The 22,395-nt window shown below is 36.1% G+C and overlaps 1 protein-coding gene across 1 annotated transcript in view; it reads left to right on the top strand.

Annotated features, from left to right (window-relative positions):
• The first annotated feature begins 3,100 nt into the window (after positions 1 to 3,100).
• Positions 3,101 to 22,395, top strand: part of KIAA1715 (KIAA1715 ortholog) — a 38,377-nt gene continuing 19,082 nt past the window's right edge. The window contains exons 1-7 of the mRNA XM_010087495.1: positions 3,101 to 3,182; positions 4,445 to 4,489; positions 5,695 to 5,882; positions 9,229 to 9,287; positions 12,499 to 12,539; positions 19,018 to 19,098; positions 19,187 to 19,238. Coding sequence (XP_010085797.1) covers positions 3,156 to 3,182; positions 4,445 to 4,489; positions 5,695 to 5,882; positions 9,229 to 9,287; positions 12,499 to 12,539; positions 19,018 to 19,098; positions 19,187 to 19,238 — 493 coding nt within the window. The 5' untranslated portion in view covers positions 3,101 to 3,155. The remainder of the gene's footprint in view (positions 3,183 to 4,444; positions 4,490 to 5,694; positions 5,883 to 9,228; positions 9,288 to 12,498; positions 12,540 to 19,017; positions 19,099 to 19,186; positions 19,239 to 22,395) is intronic.

Genomic DNA, 22,395 nt, shown 5'->3' on the forward strand with positions numbered 1-22,395 from the left:
GGAAATTATTTTTTGAGAGTTGGGTCATAAAATGAATAATTGTGTTTTTTCCAAGGTTCTAATTTTTTTTTTTTACAGTTCTGTTGTGTATGTTAAGCCTAGGGCTGGGAAATGTTGCAGCTACCTTGTGTATTAAATCAGTTATAATATTTGTGGAAATAAGTCCAATTGCAGCAGTGCTCCGTGAGTAGAGGGGACAGCTCTATGTGAAAGAAATGCAGTCTTTAGAAGGAAAAAGTGCTTTGGTTAGAGCATGGGAAGGAAGGAGACTTGTGGAACGAGGAGTCTTACTTTCAACAGTAGGGTATTAGTGGTGGGGATGTGGAGTGGCAGGTGAGGAGGAAGGAGGAGAGTTTGAAACAGCTGAAGACAATTTGTGTTATGTCAAAAAGAGGAGAAGGGAGGGAAGGAAGACCTCTGAGGCACTCCATAGAAACCACAGGGAATTCTTTGTCTCCTAACTAAGGATTTGGTGACTAAACTGTAAATGTAAATCTAGTGGCCCTAATCCCTTAATACCTCTTTGGGGAATGGTTTTGGTAATATTACTGACTTGCAGAGCAGCATATGTAAAGCCTGTCAGCATCACAGTTTATGTAAAATTATGCGCACGGTGACACTTGTCAAACCTGTTTCTCTTCCAGGTATTTGCCAGATATTTTAAGAAAACATGTGTAGAGATAGCACTGTGAATATGTTATAGTCAAAGGTCGATGTCACCAGTGGCTCATGGGTAACATGTGCCCAAAAGATCCTCTAACGCTTCTACTGCAGAGGTTCTCAAACTATGGCCTGAAGGAAAATGGCAGATAAAAAGGCTGTGTGAGCGTCTCCATGTCTCTGTATATCCACAGCTGAGAGCTACGATTGCTTCTAACAGCAGTGGCAATGCTAGGGCAGCAAACTAGATTTGGGAACCTTGTGCTAAAGTTTACAAACTTCTTGATTAATTATTTGACATAGATTTCATATTGTTTTGCAATAAAGATACTCTCTGTCTCTGTAGAAATATTTGCAAAGAAAGCGTTTGCTCAGATCTACTGCAATACCTGTCATGCAGAAATTCACCTGTAACTGCAAAGTGGCTATTGTATAAAAGTCTCAGTGTCAGATTGCATATTTAAAAAATAAAAAAATGCTGCTGTTTTACTGAGGTGAGTTGCTGTAGTAGTGATTATTCTGAGAATTTACTCAAGATTCCAAGGGGGTAGCTGTGCTTTTTTTTTTTTTTTTTTTAGCTCTCCCCTTAGCTCTGCTGGTGTCAAATCACTAGCACAAATTTGTCCATCTGTTCTAGCTTCATTTTGCTGGCATTTCAAATACATATTTCCTTATTTTAAGGATTAGTTTTTGGAATCATAGGACTGGGTTCTGAAGTCCTTGGCTTTCTTAAACGGTGAAGAGGTAACCGTACTACGGCAGAGTTTGTGCTAGTGGGCAACGTGTATCTGTGCAGGTTTTGGCTGGGATAGTTTATTTTTTTCATGGTCGCTAGTATGAGGCTGTATTTTGGATACGTGCTGAGAACAATGTTGATAACACACTGATGTTTCAGTCATTGCCAAGCAATGCTTACATTAAGTCAAGGACTTTTTCAGCTGCTCATATTGCCCCTGCCCTCCCAGCTGCTTCTCCACAAGAAACTGGGAGGGGAGCCAGCCAGGATAGCTGACCCAAACTGCCCGAACGGATATTCCATACCATAAAACGTCATGCTCAGTGTATAAGCTGGGGGAGCTGGCCGGTGGAATGGTTGCTGCTAGGGGACTGACTGGACATGGGTTAGTGGGTGGTGAGCAGTTGCATCACTCATTTTTCTGGTGTTTTGTTTTTGCTGTTTTCCTTTTTTGCTACATTATTATAATAATTATATTTTATTTCAATCATTAAACTGTCCTTCTCTCAACCCATGAGTTTTTGTACCTTTTTCCTCTGATTGTCTCCCCATCCCACTGAGAGAGGGAGGGAGGGGAAGTGAGCAAGCGGCTGTGTGGTGGCTGGTTGCTGGCTGGGGTTAAACCCCGACAGTATCCTATATGATATTAATTTGTTCTGGCAGCCTCAGATAATTTGGAAGCAATTTTGGATTGAGATTAGGTTTCCTTATCTTTCACATTTTGGCCAAAGGTAACTTAATAAACAAGATAATAATCACTTATATTTCTGCCTCACTGGACCAGTGCTTTGTTTTAGTAAGTCTTACTATTTCATGCCAGAATTAAAAAGATTTGAGCCCTAGTTGGGATTGAGGATCAGTTTACTGTTGGGATTACTATGAACTGGTCACTTTTTCATTCCCTGGGTAAAAATTTATTTATAAGTGAATGGAGAGAAATTCTGCCATCCTAAGGTTCAAAGCCAGTTGATTCCAATTACTTACTAATGGAAAGTTGCTACACTTTTGTTTCAGGAACCTAGACCCAGATGACCAAACTAGTGCTGTTTGTGGGTTCTTTTGCACCTTTGGAATTGCTTTAGGGCCTTTTGATGAGCTGGTGACTGCACTGTGTTGTGTGCAGGGAAGACTTGCCAATGTAGTGCTTTCATAAAGCAAGTGAAACCTCTTTGAAACTGATAATTTGAGCTTAAAACTGATCATACAAAGGTGGTAGCCAATCTGTTCTTGTTGATGAGAACATGAAAAGGAAGCGAATTTATTAGAGATGAACTTTCTTATTAACATTAGGATGTTAATGCTGGATGCCTTGAGTGACAGACATTGAGAGTTATGCTTATGAGCAGCAGCGGAAATAATTGTAAATCAGTTTCTTAAATAATCCTGCTCTAATAGTAAGTTATTAAAATTGTTTTTCTGCTGTAGGATTTTGGTGGCTTTTTTAGCAGTTATTTAGTGCCTCTATTTTTGAGAACTCCCCTCTCGTTAAATGTTTCCAAAGTAAAAATAAGTTTGATCACATCAAGGCTGATCAGCTAGCTTACAAGATGGTCTGTGAAACAGAAGACTATTTTAAAATAATATATAGGTAGATAACTAGGCAATGACTTTATGGGATATTTTGATTCCTTTAGATATTGGAACAAATCTGTGAATCTTGTTAGATGTTAGATTGCTCCTAAGTGCTCAATGCTTCACTTCTAGCTGTGAATTCCTGTAGAAGATTGATAGCTCTGCCAACATTTATCCACAACAGAAGATGGGTGGATTAATTTCAAGATGGAGGGTAAGTAAAATCATGTTAACAGTATAATAATCCTTAGTCTGGAAGATGGGAGTATGCAGGACATGTTTCTTAATTCCTGTTGGTTGACTGTTAATGCTGGTTGAATGTTAGTAGTAGACTTTTTCCATTAATATGTCACTTAAAAGTCCAGTAGTGAGACATAATGACCAAAAAGATTCTCTGCCAAATCCCTAAAGTGAGGACAGCTGCACAGGTTCATTGTTTCCTTTGCAGTACTAGGCCTGACACTGGCTTGGTTAACTTACAAAAATACAATTTTAACTCTTTCTGTAAATCTAAATAGTTTTGTGGTACTTCATTGGGATAGGTAGCAGCATCCGTGACTTGAAAGATTGGTGGCTATTTTAGGTCAAAATGGATACATCCAGAATAGAATTCTTTTTGTTTTAACAAATATTTTGGTAGCTACTTATACAAGTCTGTCTTCCTAACTGTTTTAATTGGCTTGTATATTATTGAATGGTGCACTAAGTATATGAGGAAGGTGCATGAGGTTTTTGACTGCTCTCCTGGCAGATGCAAGTTGTTCGAGCCTAAGTTTGCCTTTGCATATTACCAATTGATTTCAGAGTCTCCCATGCAAAACTCCTTTAAGGGCAAAAGCTTAGGTGAAATGTCAGTTTGATGTAACAGAAAGAAACTCACTTTCATGGTGATGCAGCGTGGGCTATGGTGTTTGAATTTGTGGCCTGAAGGGTCGGGGAAGATAGTGGCTTTATACTTCTCAGAAATTAGGAAGGATTCCTGGAAGGTGGATGCCAAGTTGCTCCTAATAGGAATTTTACTGGGGGTGATAACACTTATTTGCAGTTGCTTATAATTGATTTAGAGCATGTGTGTTTGTGTGGAATGAATAGTAATAAAAAAACTTAAGTTCTCAGCTTAGGGCTTCCTATATATATATTCTCTTTGTTTTACCTATTCCCTCTACTCGTCAATTCTCTCCTTGTTTTACTTCCCACTCACACATATATCATTGCTGTACATGCATTATAGCTTTTCATCTTTGGTGTTGCAGGAGAGGAGTCTCCAGTTAATACCAACTGTAAAATAATGATTCATTGCAGTCCCTTCTTTTTGTCACTATTAAAGTAGGAAAATGTCTTACCTTTATGTAAAGTAGATAATATATTGATCTATGATGAATGCCTTTTTGTTAGGAAACTGTTAATGTACATTAATCCTCAAAATATAGACTTTTAAAAAAATGAGATTAACATCTTTGTTCTTTCCCTTGTAAGCAGGCAAAGCCTTCCACTGTAGAAGTATTAGAAAAAATTGATAAGGTATGCGTTTGCTTTTTTGGTGTGTGTGTTTTTTTTTTTTTTTAAATAAATAAGCATCGTTTTTGCTAGCTATGTATTTCTTTCACATTAGGTAAAATACAGTCATGGAATTTAAAATTATTTTGATAACTCTTCCAGCTGGATGTACTGTGGAGATTGAGTTTCAGATGAGCTGCTACTTTTCTTCTTACTATTAGTAATTTTAAAAACCCCATACAGTATAATAGATAGTGAGAAACTACAGTTTAAATATTTATTTAGAGAGTCTGAAATGGGAATGAATGTGAAGTTGGCTTGACTACACAATTTAATTATAACTAATGGTTAAACTCCCCTGTAATGGAAAATGTCACCAACGTGAAATTTCATTCATCAGACTCATTAGAAAAACTTCAATGTATGGTTTTAAAGTGTAGGAGTTGTAACTGGAGTGGTAGTAAGTAAGGTCAGGGGCAGAATAACTGAATGGATGGTTCAATAATCAATTGTGATTTTTTTTTTTAGCTAGCATTTGTGACAGATGCCTATACTCTGTGGGAAAATTAACTATGTTAAAATATGCTGTTGGTATTTTTTGTTTTCCTTTTAATGAAGCATGAGTGCTCCTCTTGTCACTTGAAATGCAGTCAAAATCGTAACATAGAGCATTGCTTGATCACTTATCAATATGCTAAAAGCATAATTCAGATGTTGAGGATTTCACTCTTAATGTGAGGAAAATACTGAAATGAGAACATGTGAAATGACGGAGAGAGGCTTCGGCAATTTCCTACGTTAGTAGAAAAGTATTAGAAGCATTTGAAATTCCACAGGTGCCTGATGAAAGTTTTAGGATGCAAAGTATGGTTGGTAGTGATTTATGTGGTCGTAAAGGCTGCTGCTCATAAGGTATTAGCATTTTTCACTTGTCTCAAATGTGCTAACACATTACAAATAGGAAAAAGTGCTGAGTTGTAATATTTCTTTCCAATAGTGATGTGTTACTGCTAATACAGTGCAAGTGACCCATATCATAACCTTAATAGTGTGATGTATTTATGCTGTGAAAGTTATCTTTGGGCAAATATTGTAATTTATCAAAAAGCTGCTTGACTTTTTTAATCAATTATCAAATTGATATGCCTAATTTTTGCAAGCACTTAAAGGCAGCTTAGTAAAACCACCTACTAATTTAACTAATAAGTTTGAATCCTATTTATTTACAGGAAATACAGACATTAGAAGAATTTAGAGAAAAAAATCAGAGGCTACAGAAACTGTGGGTTGGAGGGCTGCTTCTCTACTCTTCACTTCTTTACCTTATCACCTGCTTAATTGTATATTTGTGGTGTCTTCCCGATGAATGGACAGCAAGGTTGATTATGACACTTCCACTTTTTGCATTTCCTTTGATGTAAGTAAATGCGTGCTTATTTTTTTCCTAACTGCTGTCTCTGGTAAAAGGAGATGGAAAATACATCTCAGCAGGGGTTTGGGTTTGCTTTTGACACTCCTTGAGTTGTCATAACTTGCTGAATTTTTTCTCTTAAAATAAATTCAAGTAGTTAGGCAGACACTTTCTTTGAGGGAAGTGTGTCTCATGGGTCTGGGTTTACCGTAGAACTAAGTCTTACCATCAAAAGGTGTTAGCGTCTAAAGTTACTTGGCTTATCAAAATTATAGTAGGGCTAGAGAGAGATCTGTGTCTGAACAGCTGCAAGGTGATGTAATACAAGCAGAAGAGCATTATTTTGGGTTTTATTTCTACTGCTGTTTGGAAGAGTAGCACTACTATATGAAAGTGACCTGAGGTATTTTGCCTCTATGTAAAATGCAGCATATAAAATTGGGAAAAAAATGCAGGAATTAATGCAGAAACTTTTATATATTAGGTGACTGTTAACACAGAAGTGTCTTGAAAGGTCATCTGCCTGAATATGTTGAGGACTAGTTTTACATATTTGTCTGTTGTTTTTTGAAAATAATTGACTGTTTTCTTCAACCAGAAAATATCCTAACATCATTGGATGTGAACAGGAGGAAGTATTGTCTACTTTTTTGGTTTCCCTGAGAGTAGTTGGCCGCTCGTCCTCAAGAGTGACTTTTGTTTTCTAAGAAAACTACTTTTCTAAGAATAACAAAATGGGCTTCCACCTTACTAAACAGCTGCTTCCTTGCTGCCTCCCCTTCCCCCAGACCGTTAAGGTGAAGCAACCTACTGAGCATCTTTCCTACCCATGGGGAGCACAGTGCATTTACTAACTTGCTGAAATGAACGTCGTAAATACTGTGTGTATTTGTACAGCATCTTTGTATGAAAACATGACTTGTTAGTGCCCTAGCTTTAGACTTGAAAGGCAGAGCCAAATGTACATACCTAAGGCTTTGCAAGTTTGATTAGCGTGGGTCAGCATAATGTAACGTGCAAAAAAAAAATACTGGAAGATGCTTTTTGTATTTCATACCATGTTATGCTTAAATGTACACATATGCTGCTGTTGGGGAATCCTGTGGAGAAGATACATGGGCAGCAATATCTTGAATGGAAGGGATTAATATAGAAATTAAAGCTCAAATTAATCTTTGGCAGCAGTATGAATTGATTTTGTTCTCAAGGACAAAAATTTCAAAGTCTTTGTTAGCATGTGAGGCTTGCTCATGCCAACAGGGAAGGCTTGTAGAAGAGGAGGTATTTCCAGCCTCCTTTCACTTAGGTGTGGTAGGATTAGTGTAGAAACAAAAACTTTTACTTGAAGGTGATGGCTTCTGGCACTGTGGTGTGAATTTTCACATTGGATTTTTGTTTTCTAGTTTGTTCCCCAATTCTTCTTAGTTTTGTTTTTTTTTAAAGGTGGGTTTCTATAAAATTCTGAATTGGATATCAGCTTACTAACACTTAGAATAATAGACTGTTGTTCTCCTATGACTTGCAACTGTTTATCTGATTTTTCTCTTAAGCTATTCCCCTTCAGCTTTTTTTTTTGTCAGATATGAGTGGCAAGCAACTGCCAGCTTGTCTTTGTTCTCGGTCAAGAGGTGACTCTGTGCTGAATGCCTGGTGCCACCCAGTAATAGCTCTAGAGATTTTTCATCCCTAATCAAACTGGAATATGTCTGTGTTTTCCAGCTTGCAGTCAGTCACCAACTTATTTCTGCTGTACGTGATTCCCTCAGGGTCTCAGCAAGTTACTGATGCTGGTAGAGCAAGTTAAGTTCTAGGAATATATAACACTAATTTTAAATGTATATTAATATCTGAAAAATTGAAGAAATATATAATCATGTTAGAAGGATGCTGCTCTTGAAATTATTTTCATTTGAATGCGATTCTGTGTCATCGTGTGTGTTCTCATTTTCAGAGAAATGTTTTTTTTAAATTGTCTGAAATGGTCTGCTATGAACTTTCACCTCAAAGTTCTTAAAGAGGAAATGTTTTTATTTCATGAAGTCCTACCATATATCCATTAGCTTAGAATAAAGCTTTAGGTAGAAGGCTATTGAGCATACAGTAAAAAAATAAGTAATGCTTTTGCCTGTGCAACATAGTCTTTAAGGCAATTCAAACCTTGTAAAACACGTATTTCTTTTGATACTTTATGAAGGGACACATCTTGCATTGTGTAAGCGGGCAAAGCTGTCTGTATTCTTAGGGTAGCCATTAGAGCACACCTTTGAATGTGGAATAGAGTTAAACTTTCTCTGTTTCTCTGACCTTGGATATGTTACTTTTGGATTCCAGTTGTCTAGTCTAACTTAACTAGTGCAGGTTGTGTTGTTAGTACTTCAAAGCATTTTGAACTGGGCAGACACTGGGTAAAGGCAAAAGATGTTCTTATGAATCAAGTCAAAACTCTTATTTGAAATCTTATGGCCTTTTGCCTGCTTTCTTACGCTAGCTGATATTCAGAGAACCTTTCTAGTTTTTTAGAAATTTTTTTCTTAAATGAAACTTGGCTACTTTAGACTTTATTATGTAGTGCTTGGCACTAGGAGGGTTTTGGATAGGATACTGAAGGGCTTGAAGTATGAGATTTGCTGCTTGGCTTAGGCGAAATAACTTGCCAGGAAAAGTGTCAACTTAATTATAAGCAATTCTAAGCTTTGAAACAAATGAATTTCTGATGATTGCAGAGAGACCTTTCAAATGTATAATGGTGATAGGTCAGCTTAACTTTATCTTGAGCACAGATAAACTCCTCCATTGTTTGAGCTAAGTCAGCTGAAACACTAGGGAGACTGAGTGGATTTGGAGCTCTAAAATCACCAGGAGTCAGGTCAGTTAACTCTGCTTGGGAGAGCATTTGTACAATAGCTATATCTCATTGTTTTAATTGGTATTGAATTCTTCCCACAAGTCTTCTGGGTCTTAGTTCTAGGCCTTAGCTGGTAAGCTTGGTTTTCTGGATAAGATGCATCAAAAATCTAAGAAGTGACGACTAAGTCAATTTTCAGCTAGTTGCACATACCTTGATTTTAAAAAGTTCCCACTGAACATTTTAGTAAGCGATGATGTTACTTGCTGCTGCTCCTCCCTTAGTATTTCTACTTGTACTAATACTTGGTTAAATTTTAATAGACAGGAGGATTTTAGTTAGATCAATGTTGATGTCTTGTTGACAAGATAGTAATTTAATTTTTAGTTTTTTGTTCTTTGTATTTGCAAAGTTAAATCTCATGTGATAAGTCTTCTGTTTGCTAAGTGACTTCAGAAATGGTTACTGTAATGTATTTAATTAATGATTCTTCTTTCTGTTTTAAAGAATCTGGTTTATCAGAACACTGCTCATTTTTTTCTTTTCCAAAAGGACAGAAAGGAATAGTAAGTATTTTTTGTGTCTTTTTCTAGAATATGGAACTAGTTGGGAATGGTGCTTGCTATGAAAATGTAAATATTTTGGATAATTTGGCTTTTGGGAAAAGAAGAGTAGCCTTTTGGTTAATGCTGAAATGGGTAGCATTAGGTAAACTGTTGTTTCTACTACATGGTTATTGAAAGAACAGGAAGGAAACTACATAATTTTTCACTTCACTTACAAAATTGTAGTAACTTTCTCATGTCTTTGCATACCTCAAAGTGTAATGGAATAAAATGTAGTGTAGGAGTGGGGGAAAAGAAATATAACCAATAGTAGTAGTTTCGTTAATCCTTGCATCTTGCAAGTATTCCAGCAGTCTTATCTCTTATCTTTATGTATAAGAGAAGAGATTTATAGCAGATGTGTTTAATTTATTTGTCAAGGTAGCTTTTCTCTCCCAAGTTCTCCAAAGGATGCTTATATTTTCCTGAGTGAAAAAGGGATAAGCAGGTGTTTTTGTGCTGTTTTGAGAGCTAAGGAAAATTGGGAGTCATGTAACAAAAACAAAGTAATGCAGATGTTCAAATATATAAAAAGTTGTTAAATAACATGCAGATTCATTCTAATGCAAAATTTAAAAACAGTATCTGTGGCACTTGTTTCCAGTAGTTAGAATTCATTTGAGACTCTTTGAAAGCAGTCCAGCCTGTAACAATAGCTCATGGTAATGTGAGCAATAATACAGGAAAGCCTCAATGTTGCACTATGTTTTATGACTTGCAGAACAACATGATGTATTTAATTTGTGACAGCTTAAGAGTTAAACATCACTTCTGGAATTTTTCTTAAGCCTGATGTCTCTATTTGATATGCAAGCATAGGACATACATTTTTATGTAGAAATAAAATTGTCCATATAGTCTGTGGTGCTGTGATTCATTTCTAAGGTGAATATATATTTGCAATTCATGTCTGGATAAGAAAAAAAAAGTGTGTATGTTTTTCCAGTTTGCTTAAATGTCTTTATTGCTGTTTTTAGCATACAAGCAGGTCTAGTGCTTTTGTTGAACCTGTGTATAAAGAGTTTTGGTAGATGTTAGAACATGCCAGAAAGAACTATTTCTGCGTTGTTCCAGAGACTGGGTGAAAATGAAGTGTTTTACCTCAAAGATACAAGTTCTGTATTTGAAAAAGAGAAATCAAATGTGCAGTGTGAGAGTTACAGCAGTAAAGCAGGAGAATACGTAACTGAGAGAGCAAAGTGGCAACTGAGTGGCTCAAAGCCAGCCTTTTATGCTGGGAGAAGTTAAGATAACATGTTGAGTCACTGGTGATGATTATTTAATACTACAAAGCTCTATGCTGGATAACCAGCATACACTTAGTTTTGGGAACCATGCTTTGGGGAAAATTGCTAGTGAGACACTGGGAAAGGTGACGTAGAGAGATTATGGAATTTCAGTTTTTACGACTGGTCAGGCAAACAGCTGTTGAGGAAGATTTAGGCTGATCTGTCCCAAGGTGTGGGGAAAGTAGATGTGGTATCTTGCAGGTGTTGACTTCTCTAGTATGAATTATTTTTTTCTGTAGGTTTAATTAAGATGAGATATATTGGTTTCTTGAGAGTAGTTTGCAGTAATTGCCATTTGGCCACGTTTGAAGGGGCAGGTGTTTCAGGAGGTTCTTGCTGAACACAGGAGGTAAAATGATCAAAAACAAATGCCCACACTTTAAACGGATTTCATTGCTTTTGTGAGAGATTGCTTGAAGATGTCCTAGGCATTTCTGTACCAAAAGCAGCTTCTGTTTCTTAAGTAGCTGTTAACAGCTGGCCATATTGTGCTATTTGTTTGGCTGCATGATACTTTACTGCACTGCAGTGCATTTCAAGATATTAATCTGTGTGGGGCTTCATGAAAGGCTGTGTTCTAATAAAATTTGGTGGAAGGTGGTACCTTATTAATTTGAAGATACAATTCCCAGAGTTGTCTGTCTTCTGTGGTCCAGCCCAGTGCTAAATATCGTTTTGTTCCTTGCCCCGTTTGCCTTAATTAATAAGGGATTGTTGTAAATACCCTTTCATTGCATAAACTTTCAAATATGTACATGACCAGTTTTAGTCTTTTATACATTTAATAAAGTGGTTTATTCAATCAAAATGGGTTCTTACATTCTGGAAAAGCTCAAGTAATTATGTGTTCCCTTAATTTCAGGTAACAGTAGTGTTCCTGAAGTAACTTTATAAAGTGTGTGTAGCGTACTTATGTATAAATACAGGTACGAAAAGTATATATTTAGTTTGGGTTTTGGTTTTGTTTCTTGTCGTTCTATGAAGCTTTTTCTGTTTTTGAAAACTGAAAAATGGCTAAAAATAGCTATATCTTGTAGGAAGCGAACTGCTGATGTCCAGTAGAGCTGAGAACAGGAAGAGGTTGTAAAGTTTTATGTTAAACTCTTCTTGCTGTGAAGGAGGTAGTAGGAAACAGATTTATCAAGGGAATATCTTCTGTATTAGGTGCTAGTTTGTTACAGTGCATTTTCCATGAGTGCAAGCTGCAAGCATTGACTTAAAGGAAAATCCCATGTGCATTTGACCTTTCTTCTTTCCCTTCCTTTTAGAGAGGTTAGGTGCTGTGCCTACTAGCTGTAACAGTGTCTCTTAAAAATGACCTTCTGGTAGCTTTTCTGACAAAACTGGAGTTTTACTGTAGTCTGAAAATATTGAAAGGGTGAAAGAGATTGAGATTCGAAGCTCAGAATTGACCTGGCATTTGAAACTAGCATTTGTTAAGAGGCTTATGTGAAATACTGAAGCTAGTAAATCTGGTACTCAAATAGATATGTTAATACTTAGGCTTCAAGCTTTTTTCTGTAGTTTGACTCATGAGATTAAGTGTATTTGGTCCATTGTTGTACCAGTTTTAATGTAGGTCAAAGCAGGGCACTAGCCAGAATTGGTTTGCTTAATGAGGAAATGGTACATAAAACTTTTTAATATTAGAACTGTAAAGTGATAACAGTGGGCTATAATTTATAAGCAGTTTCAGGATTTAAAGTGATTTATTTTCACATAAAAACTTTAGTTATTTTACTCAAGATTTACTAATGTTGTAGGGTTGGTAGTGGTTAGTGCATAATTTTTCCTGATCTCACAGGGTGAAGTCAATGTTTAGAGTGTGCTGAAATTATCTCTGATTTATTTTTGAAAACTAATGTATGATGTCCTTCTTTTAGATGATGCACTGGAAGATTTAAAGTCTCAAAAGAAAAAAATAGTAAGTAAAACTTCAAGAAAAGCCAGTTGTTATGGTCCACTAAAGTGTTTTTTCATCTCTACAAGTCTGATTGTACGTGAAACTATTACTGTTCCTCTCTTCATACATTTTCTAGTCCCATACAAGGTTTTCCTTACACCCAACTTGCAACAGGCTTCTTGCATATGAGAATAAAGTGTCTCCTTGTAGTCTGACCTAAACCTACTGTTTTAGTGTTGCTAGATCTATGTACAGTGATTCTGTTTTGTCAGAAAATGAAAATGTTTTAACCTACTCATTGCTGACTACTACTTTTACTTTTAAAACTTTTCAAAAGTTTTAGATGCTGCACCAATTTAAGACCATAGAGTGGACCTATATCTTCAATAGCTACTCTGTCACTTAATGTCTTGTTCATAAATAGCAAAAATAACTTCCATCTTGTCTGGATTCACTTTTTTATCAAGTAACAGATTATTGTTTATATCTTAAATGCATTACCACTTATTTCCCCTCCTCCATCTTATTTTTGTACTACATATTTCTTCCATTACATTTTTTCCCTCTAAAAAATTTATCTTAGCTTGTCCTGTATCAATCCCATCAGTTTTCTTGAGGTTGTCTGTTTTGTGAGCTCTGTGGATGACAATATAAAACTGGTCTATGTCAGGTATTTGCTTCACCTAGATCCACACTTAATCTCAGTATAACAAATTTAGGATGGAAAAGATTTCAAGTCTTGGCTACCTTGTGCTCATTGTGAAGTTTGTAACACTGAAAGCCGTTTCCTCTCTAATTAATCATTCCATAAGGAAGTTCTCTGTTTACTTATGTTGCTGGCTTCATCTCCTGCCTTGCAAGGCAAAACTTAAATCCACCACCAGTGAAGCACAAAAAGCCCCCAAACAACCAAAAGCCAACACCACCCCCTGCAACAGCCTGCCTGAAAACTCCAGAAGTTGTGTTATGAAGCTTTATTGTTAATGAGTTTCCCAACATGTTCACCTTGTGCCTTCTGGATTTTTTTCATGCTGGCTAAATTAATAGAAAACCCACCCCAAAGCTGCCAAAAAGGAATCGGTAAGAGTCTGATGTTATATGGCCTTTACAGGGGAAACGGGTTTCACTGATCTTTCACTCTTTTTTTATCACTTTTAAAATGTAGATTTAAAAATTATAACCTGTGACCTAATTATGTTGTTGTCCTTTGGTAAAGAGTATTTAATATTTTTATCTGCTAATCTTTATAGGAAGGAATCTATTAAATAGAAGCATCCTTTGTTTGGAGGGGTGATATAAAAAGGGTTTGGAGAGGTTTACATTTTCTAAAATGAAATAAATTAGTATGATAACTTTTAAATTTTATTTTATGAAAACTGCTTGGCTGAAATTAGTTAATCTCTCCAATTTATGTAGTCATTAAGTAGCTTTGGAGGGAAAGTTCTTGGAACAGAAAAAGCACAATGAAGAACAAAACAGCTCTTGGAGTCTTAAATGTAAAGCCTTCATTTCAGTTAAGTTTATTTTTCTGTAATCATGAAAATCTTCACGTTTATTCTAGAAGAACTACTAATGCTGAATTTTTGGGTGTGAGAAGCACTCTTTTAGAGAAAAGGCATTGAATAAAAGATTAGTCATGAAAAAGCCGGTTTATAAAGGGGAGAGTTTTTTACTTTGGAAATTGATGCTGTTGAAACAAGATGTAAATATGTATTTTGCATATGCAAAAAACCAAAACAATGTATTGTAAAAGAGCAGGCAGTAGTTAAAGATTAAAACAACCGCACAAATACTTTGTGAACAATATAGAAATTAGTGTAACTATGAAGAGTTTAAATATGGAAAGATAAATTGCCATTAGTATACATGCATGTCAAGTTTGCATTGTAGTTTATATGCATTATAGAAAAACTTCTAAATAGGGTTAGTAAAACAAAGTTCTGAGAAGTCCAATAACCTATAACTCAGCTATTTTTCAATCTGAGGGGAATGAAAAAAATCCATGGTTACCTCCTTATCTTGTGGGTGCCTGGTTCCTAGCAAGGAACCAGAAACAAAGACTTATTGCAACCTCTTGAATCAACATGGTGTTGGTATTTTTTACTCAGAAGACTGACTCAGGATTTTAATCATAATTTAAAGGTATTCAATTAAGCATTAAAATTAGATCATCATATATGAAACCTAGCATGTTGAAATGAGCTGAAAGTTGATGCAGGTAATAAGACAGAATATAATTTGTATTTTAGATAAAATCACTTTCATTGCAGCTCAGCTGCCTGATCACTGGTGAAATTTTGTATTGAAGACAATTGTTCTTTCGAAAAATTTTGCAGTACTTGAGTTTTACAGGCATGTGGTCTCCCTTTTCCCTAATGACATTACTTACGTGCTGAGGGTACCTATAAGGGAGTAAGCTCTTCATCTACTAGGTATAGTGCTGTGGTTGCTGTGCAATGAGCTGCTGAACAGAACTTCAGTTCTGTTCAAAAGGCTTCAGTCTTTGGTGGCATAATCACATGGATATTCGTGTGGGTAAAATACCTGACAAGCACAGATACAGATACTTCATCTGGAAATATCCATTAATATTGCCTGTCCTGTACTTCAACTCAAGGTTTGTGTAATACTTATTTTCCACAGAAGTGACTCTCTGCACTACTTTTTTCCTAGTGAATGTTTTAAAACGTGTTCAGTGTTTCTTTATGGATTGGGGGTAGGGATTAAGTTCATTAGCTATAATTAAAGCACTACTTCAAGATACAGCTTTTTTTCCTCCTTGGTCATAAGGGATACTCTGTTTGTGTTTGTGGATGTATAGCCTTAGCGTTCTCAGTTAATGAGGATGTCAGCCCTTAAGCCTGAATGTGTATAGATGAGCAAGTTCAGAGGGTTAAGCATATTAAAGCAAGGGCACAGGACATGTATTAAGCTGCTACAAGTGGAGAATTAGTGGAGACTTTACCTGGAGCAGCAGTCTTAAAGATGGGATAACTCTTAGCCTGAGGACAGAGTTGTGAAGATAGTATACTAATTGTGTTGCTAATGTTAGAATTCAACTTTGCTGAAGTTTGCTCAGCTGTTCTGTTATAGTAGGCTGAGTATAATATTAGACTTGGACAGACCTAGCCATTTCGGGTAAGAATTTAGAAAGTTGCATTTGTTAGTTTTCCAAGGAAAAAAATGTGTGATTTCAAGGCTGTCTTGGAGTTATGTAAATAGCAGAAAAAAAATGCAGTGTATGAATTTTGTTATTTAAAATAATTACTGTTAATGAACTTCATACCTTCAGCCTTCCAGCCATAAAAAACTGTACTTATTTGGATAACCTTCAGAATGTGAAAGAAACTCTAGTTGGTTGTTGTATAAGCCCGGTCTTGTCTACGCACTATTTACTAGAGTACTGCAGGCGTGCAATTGGAAGCTCAAAATAAAGTGAAAAAAATCTGATGAATGATCAAATGAGGTATTTCTCTCATGCAGTGTTCACACAAAACAGTTACTTTTAGTTGTTTTACTGTTTGCATGGATCTGTCCAGAGTACACTCGATTATTGTGGTTTAAATTATTTCTTATCTATTTTAAGGAAGCTTTTGCTATGCATACTGGCGTATCTTACATGGTAGGCTGAAATGAATCTTGTGGCTTTGTGTGAACAGGAAGAAATTTCTCTCCATAGTTGGGTTTGACATATCAAGTAATTCAAGAACTCATGTGGTAGTGTGGCAAATAAGTAGCTTGCACTGTGCCAATACTTAAGACTTCGAGTTGCTAAACCGCACTTAAAAGAAGCTTAAATTACATTACTCATGTTACTTTTAAGTATGGGCAACTGATGTCCATGCCACAGGAATTCTGTTTGGTTGCCAGTTGGAAAGGAGGCTGTCCATCCAATTATTCATAGGAGAGAATGTGGTACGTGACCATGCTGCTTTATTAAGATGTGGTTAAGTCCATGAAATAAGTTTGAAAAATCCATGATTAGGTTGGTATTAACTTTTGCAAAGACTTCAGTTGTGATCCTGGTTACTCAGCATTTAAGCTTGATAATAGTAGACCATGAATTAGCTCTTGGAAGAAAGTAGAAACTCTGGGAAATGTTTTGGATCTCAGAGAAGAGTGTATTATGGAAAAGAGCAGGAGGTGTTGAGCAGTTTGGGGAGCTGGTGCTCAGCACTAGGTTAACCTTTCCAAGGTTATGCTTCAAGATGGCAAATAATCCAGAAGTCAGTATGTTGATTTGCGTTTATAAACGAACCTGCTGTGGCAGTGCACAAGCCAGTTTATTCTGCTATGCAAACATAGAGGTAGTGTTTGAATTTTACACAGGCCCTTATTTGCTTCTGGTAATTATACTAATTTGCCCAAAGAGTAAGTAAACTTTGATCTGTGTGATCTCTTGGTTGGCATTGTCAACCAAATTTTAGTTGATTTTTAGAAAATCATATCCTAGAAGTGAAACCATGAGAGCTGTGAGTGTGCTTATAGAAATCTTGACAATTTCTGTGCATTTTCAATAAATTTGTAAAGAGTCAGTTGTGAAACTGAATTCTTGTTCAGATTTAGCTTTATGAGAATTATAAAGCTATATATGAATTTCACAATATGAAGAGTAGCTTGTTGAAAGTATATAATGTGAAGAATAACTTTCACATCTGAATGTTGTGACAAAAGCTAGATTTTTCTATTTCAAAATAATGTTACTGTTTCTGAAAAACTTATGTCCACAAATAACTACCATGCTATCTAGTACTGCTATAGCAAGAAGTGTGTTAAATAAGGAAAGTGTCAAGTGATGGTGGAGCATTCTGTTTTTTCTCTTCCTAAAGGTCGCTTTGTCCTGTAGAAGGTTATTTCTCATTTTCCTGTGTGGTCGTAAAGACAAATGCATGCATTATATGTTCATTGATGTGAAGTGACTTGGATTTTTTTTTATTTTGATTGGGGACCAGATATTGACACTTGCTGTTAATACTTCCTCACTTTGCAGCTTTACCTCGCTAACCTTACCCCTTCATAGAAATGTTTGCCTTATGGTTTTCACTTTTATAAGTAACAAATAACTTTATTTTTCCTATTAGATTCTTAGTTCTGATCTTACTGCACTGTGTGGCATTTGTTTTACAAAGCTGGTAGGTTAACTCCAAAGTCCTGCTGAAAGGAAATTGATTTTTACTTCCCTCTTCACTCCCTTTTGTTTCAACAGTCCTTAATTAACAGCCTGGATAGTATTCCTTGCCTTAAACTTCTGGTAGTGTGTGTAAGCGTGAGTGTTAAATGGATGCTGTGTATCCATTAAATTGGGTGAATTTTACTTAGCTTCTGAGGTCTGTCTAAAGGTAAAACCCCTGCAAGGTCTGTATATGCAGCATGGCTGAAACTTTAGTTTCTCACTAGCAAATAATGGCATAAAAGTCATGTTAACCTGCACCGTTTGTTATTTTAGCAGTGATAAATGAGTTTGAGAGAACTTAATTTTTTGACCACTGACCTTTTCAGTTTTGCAGTTTATGCCAGCAGGAAACAAACAAACCCCCCACTTTTAGCTGACCATGCCCATTAGCATATCTAGGAGAAAAGGTCTGCTTGAGATATTGTAAAATGTATTGTAATTTCTATCCGTATTAGCCATTTGTTATAACTTCAGCTATCTCTGTTTTAAAGTTAAGCTGCTTCTGATGTTGGCTGTTAGCCACTAAAATGATACTTTACTAGTGATTACTTTTTTAATTAAGCCCATGTATTAGCTATAAAGCCACTTGAGTGCATTGTAAATAAAACGCTGTAATAATGAAGTGCTTTAATTACACTCTCTAAAGTATGCATAGTTCTCAGTAAATTTTTTATTTAAATTCATAACGTGTTCCTTTTTTTCTGAAAAGCAGTTTGAATTGCTGTAAAGATGGTGATCCAGCCTTTAAAGTCATTTGAGCAAATTCCATGGCTGTTCTCTAGTTAGTGAGTTTTCACAGCATTTGCAGCAAGCTAATTGCTTCTGTTAATAAATAATCTAAAATCGATGCTGACAGCAGTTAATTGGCACAGAGACTTTATTCTGTAAAGCACTTGGCTAACGACCCTCCTTAAATTAATAGCAGTAAGTGCTATGAGGAAATAAATCTAAGGAATTGCCTGTCATTTGCCTGTCATGTCTAATAACTTCCAATAATGATGGCTGATAGATTTTTGCACATTCCATTATTGAAGTTGGTGCATGTAATTATTCTCCTCATTATATGTAAACAATTAGCAATATTTGGTGTTTTCTTACAATAAAGCTGTTAAATACAAGTAGCCCATTAGAGTTTAGAAACTATTTCTGAAAGCAAAATTTCATTTCCATTGAATACAGCAAATCTGCGGGTCTGAACATGCTACTTGTTCATTGAAATTAGCTTCACCTTTTGGTGACATTAATAAGTTGCTTGTAAATGGGAGGATAAGGGGGGGAGGAATACTTTAAAGAATTGTAGTGATGTGTGGAACCTTGTGTTTCCAGCTTGAGGAAGTAATGGAGAAGGAAACATACAAGACTGCTAAATTAATTCTTGAAAGGTTTGATCCAGAATCAAGTGCAAAGGTAAGAATGTTGGTATTGATACGGATTTAATATGAAGGGTGCCATGGAGCCAAACATTCAGATAATGTTATTTATAATTAATTGGCAGGAGGCTGAACTGCAGTCTGCTGGAACATCTGCAGCCCCAAGACCTGGACAAGGTAATAGTCCTGTAAACCAGCTGCTCTTTAGCATAGATACTCATCTTTCATAGCAGTTGCCACTCTAGAAGTCTCTCTATGATAAAATCTGTAGATCAGTTGACCTTTATGTAGGGTTAATAGACTGTTTATTAGACTATGCCCATTACTGTTCTGTATTTTTCAGACAAGGGATCTGTTGCTAAAGGCCAGTGCCCTTCTAGACAGTAGGATATTTAATGCAATGCTGCTTGATGCTAAAGCAGAGAGAAAATTAACTTCTTGTGGCATACTTCCAATTTTTCTATAATTCTAAGGTGCTTTGAAATCTTACGTAATGTTCATTGACTTAGCTTTCCAATTCTGTTTCTGGCTAATTAGACCTTTTCTAATGCAGAGCTTAAACTACTTTTATGCGGTAGATGGAGAAATTCCACAAAGCTAGTGCAGAAGTCAGATATTTTCTAGATGCAAAGAATGGACAGTTCTTTACTAGCTTATGATGTTCCATTTAAAGGTGCAGTTGAATAAAATAATAAAAAACAGAAAAATACTTACATGTGTTTCAAAGAAGCCTTTTTTCTAGATTGCACACACAGGTTTCAAGACTGAAAAGATCTCTTCCCCACCCTCTTCCAGTAGAATGTTTGCATTAAAAATGTGGACTATAAATTTTTTAAAAATTATGCAAACAAACTACTGATAAGTTTTTCCTAAAGTTGAGTATAATATGCTGTAGTTAAACTGGAGACGCTAGTTTTAACGTAGTAAGAAGACCACCTTGTATTATAATACTGAAGATACCTACAAAGATATGTCTCAAAGTATGAGTTCTAATTTGCAGTTAAAACTAATTTAGACCTGTAGGGGCTGGTGCTCAAAATAAACTGCAGACTCTGATGTGTGTAATTTTGCACAAAATAAATTGGTTGCTTTAGACCATGTATTAGAATTGTCGGCTTTGGTTACTCTCAAGAGTTAGACACAAACTTCTATTTGTCTCATTTTTTTTGCTCTTGGAATGCTGGTTTTGATGTGTGCAGAGCCCCTGGGTTTACTAACAAAGGTGTTTATAAGCTGCATGGTGAAATCCACTGTTTTGTTCTTCTTGCCTTCAAATTGTCATGGAAACATTTTTAGCCCATCCTTACTTGTTGACATTGACAGTGAGTAGTTGCAGTGTAGTATGTTAGCAGTAAAGCTTTCATCTCTTCTGGTGTCATGGGCACAACAGCTTTTTCTCAAGTTTGCTCCTTACCTGTTTCTCCCACCATGCCATTTCTGTGGCATTCATAGTTTTTTAAGGCTGAAGGGCTGTTCTGACACCCTCTTCTGTCTTAGTACAGCTCATGGGTGGGTGCCAAGAATTTTCTGTCATACATGTAATGTTCAGGTAGTCTGTTTTTCTTTTAACTGTCTCTATTCTTCCTTTTCCTTTGAGATGTTAAAAATCACTCCAGAGATAAGGTGACAGATATGCATACATGTGATGTTCAGGTAGTCTGTTTTTCTTTTAAAACTGTCTCTATTCTTCCTTTTCCTTTGAGATGTTAAAAATCACTCCAGAGATAAGGTGACAGATATGTTTGTAGAATGCAAGTAATGCTGACCAGGGGATGAAATGGTCTGGAAACGTGTGTTTCTATGTAGAGGTCTAGAGATAACTAGATAAAATTAAATAGACAGTAAGAAGTCTTTAGTCACCCTGGCTTTATTAAAAGATACCACCAGCATTTTTGAAACCCTTAAGGAGTTATACGATTGTCTTCCCTTCTGCCCAGACCAAGTAAGTAGTGATGGTGATAAGTGAGTTGCTCAATCTCTACTAGTTAACTAGTCTTGTGTGTGTTTGGGCTTACAAAGCACAGTTTGTGTGCTTTTCATCCAGGATTCTGAGTTAGTCAAAAGCAGGTTAGTTGGATTCAGCATATGATGTGTTTGTTGATTTTAACTTGACTGTTAAGGGCTATGATGGAGAGGTTCTGAGAGAGTTAGAAGTATTTCTGAGAGCCAGCCACTATAGATGGTGGTCTACGGTAATAACCGTATAATAGGAGGAGATTTGTAGAGTGAAACAGTTGTTGCTGAGGGGTTTTGCCCACACTGTATATGTTTAGGGCTTTTTATTTAGGTCTAGCTGTAAACTGGTCTCACGGACCTGGTGGAGGGCATCTTTCAGTTTAGTTTCATTTGAGAAGAATGTAAGTGCTGCCGCCTGAGAATGTGGTGTGAGCCAGAGACCTCCAAGTGGGGACAGAATTGAGAAAATGTAAAGTACACTTCTGATTCAAGCATTATTCAACTTCTTTGAGTGCATCCACATTAAAGTAAGGAATTTACTTTATCCTGAATAAAAGTGCAGTTTAGCCTTGGAAAGGATTTTGGAAAATAAATTTTGTAAGTTGTCATGGCTTATAATTGGATTCAGTGATCTTAATGGCCTTTTCCAACCTAAATGATCCTGTGGTTCTATATAATTTTGTTCATATGCAGCGCAACTTCCTTTCTTCTCTTTTTCCAGTCTGTTCTCTAACACATTGAATTTAGAGGTGGTGTTGCTTTTTGTCCATGTAAAAGTGTATATTCAAACTATTGTATTTTGTAGCTGTGTTATAGTTCAGGAGGGACACACTGTGTTTGGCTTTACCTTGTGAAATTGTGGGGACTTACTTTCTAAATAACCTCTTCTTGGTATGTGCAGTAATTATTTGGTTTTAGCTATCAAAAAACTACTAGCTTATTGGTGTTCACACTAAATATCTGCCCAAAATAAACATTAGCTTCTGTTCTGTGCAGTATGTAACTTACTGTAGCTAAATGACACTTTAATGTGGTTGTGGTGTAATTTGGTGTATGCAGTATGTGGTAGAATTATAGTGATTGAGAATAATAAAATATCTGTTAACAAGTTATAATTAAAGCTTCCTTGATTTTCTCTTTGCTGACTTTGGACACAAAGTAGCCAGGCAGCAGAATGCATTATCTTGAGCTCTGTAACTCAGCCTTTTTGAAAAGAGGGTAAAAAATTTGTGTAATCACATTGGACAATGTTGTGTATGAGGCAGCTGATGAAAGATTAGTTAGTTTGTATGTTTTTGACTTACCAGTTGAAATGGAAGCTTGCACATCATATAATTAGTACAAAGATGTAATCAGCATTACATAATAGTTGATTCTC

This window comes from Pterocles gutturalis, unplaced genomic scaffold, assembly GCF_000699245.1.
Source record: "Pterocles gutturalis isolate BGI_N339 unplaced genomic scaffold, ASM69924v1 scaffold14186, whole genome shotgun sequence".
Taxonomy (NCBI): Eukaryota; Metazoa; Chordata; class Aves; order Pterocliformes; family Pteroclidae; genus Pterocles; species Pterocles gutturalis.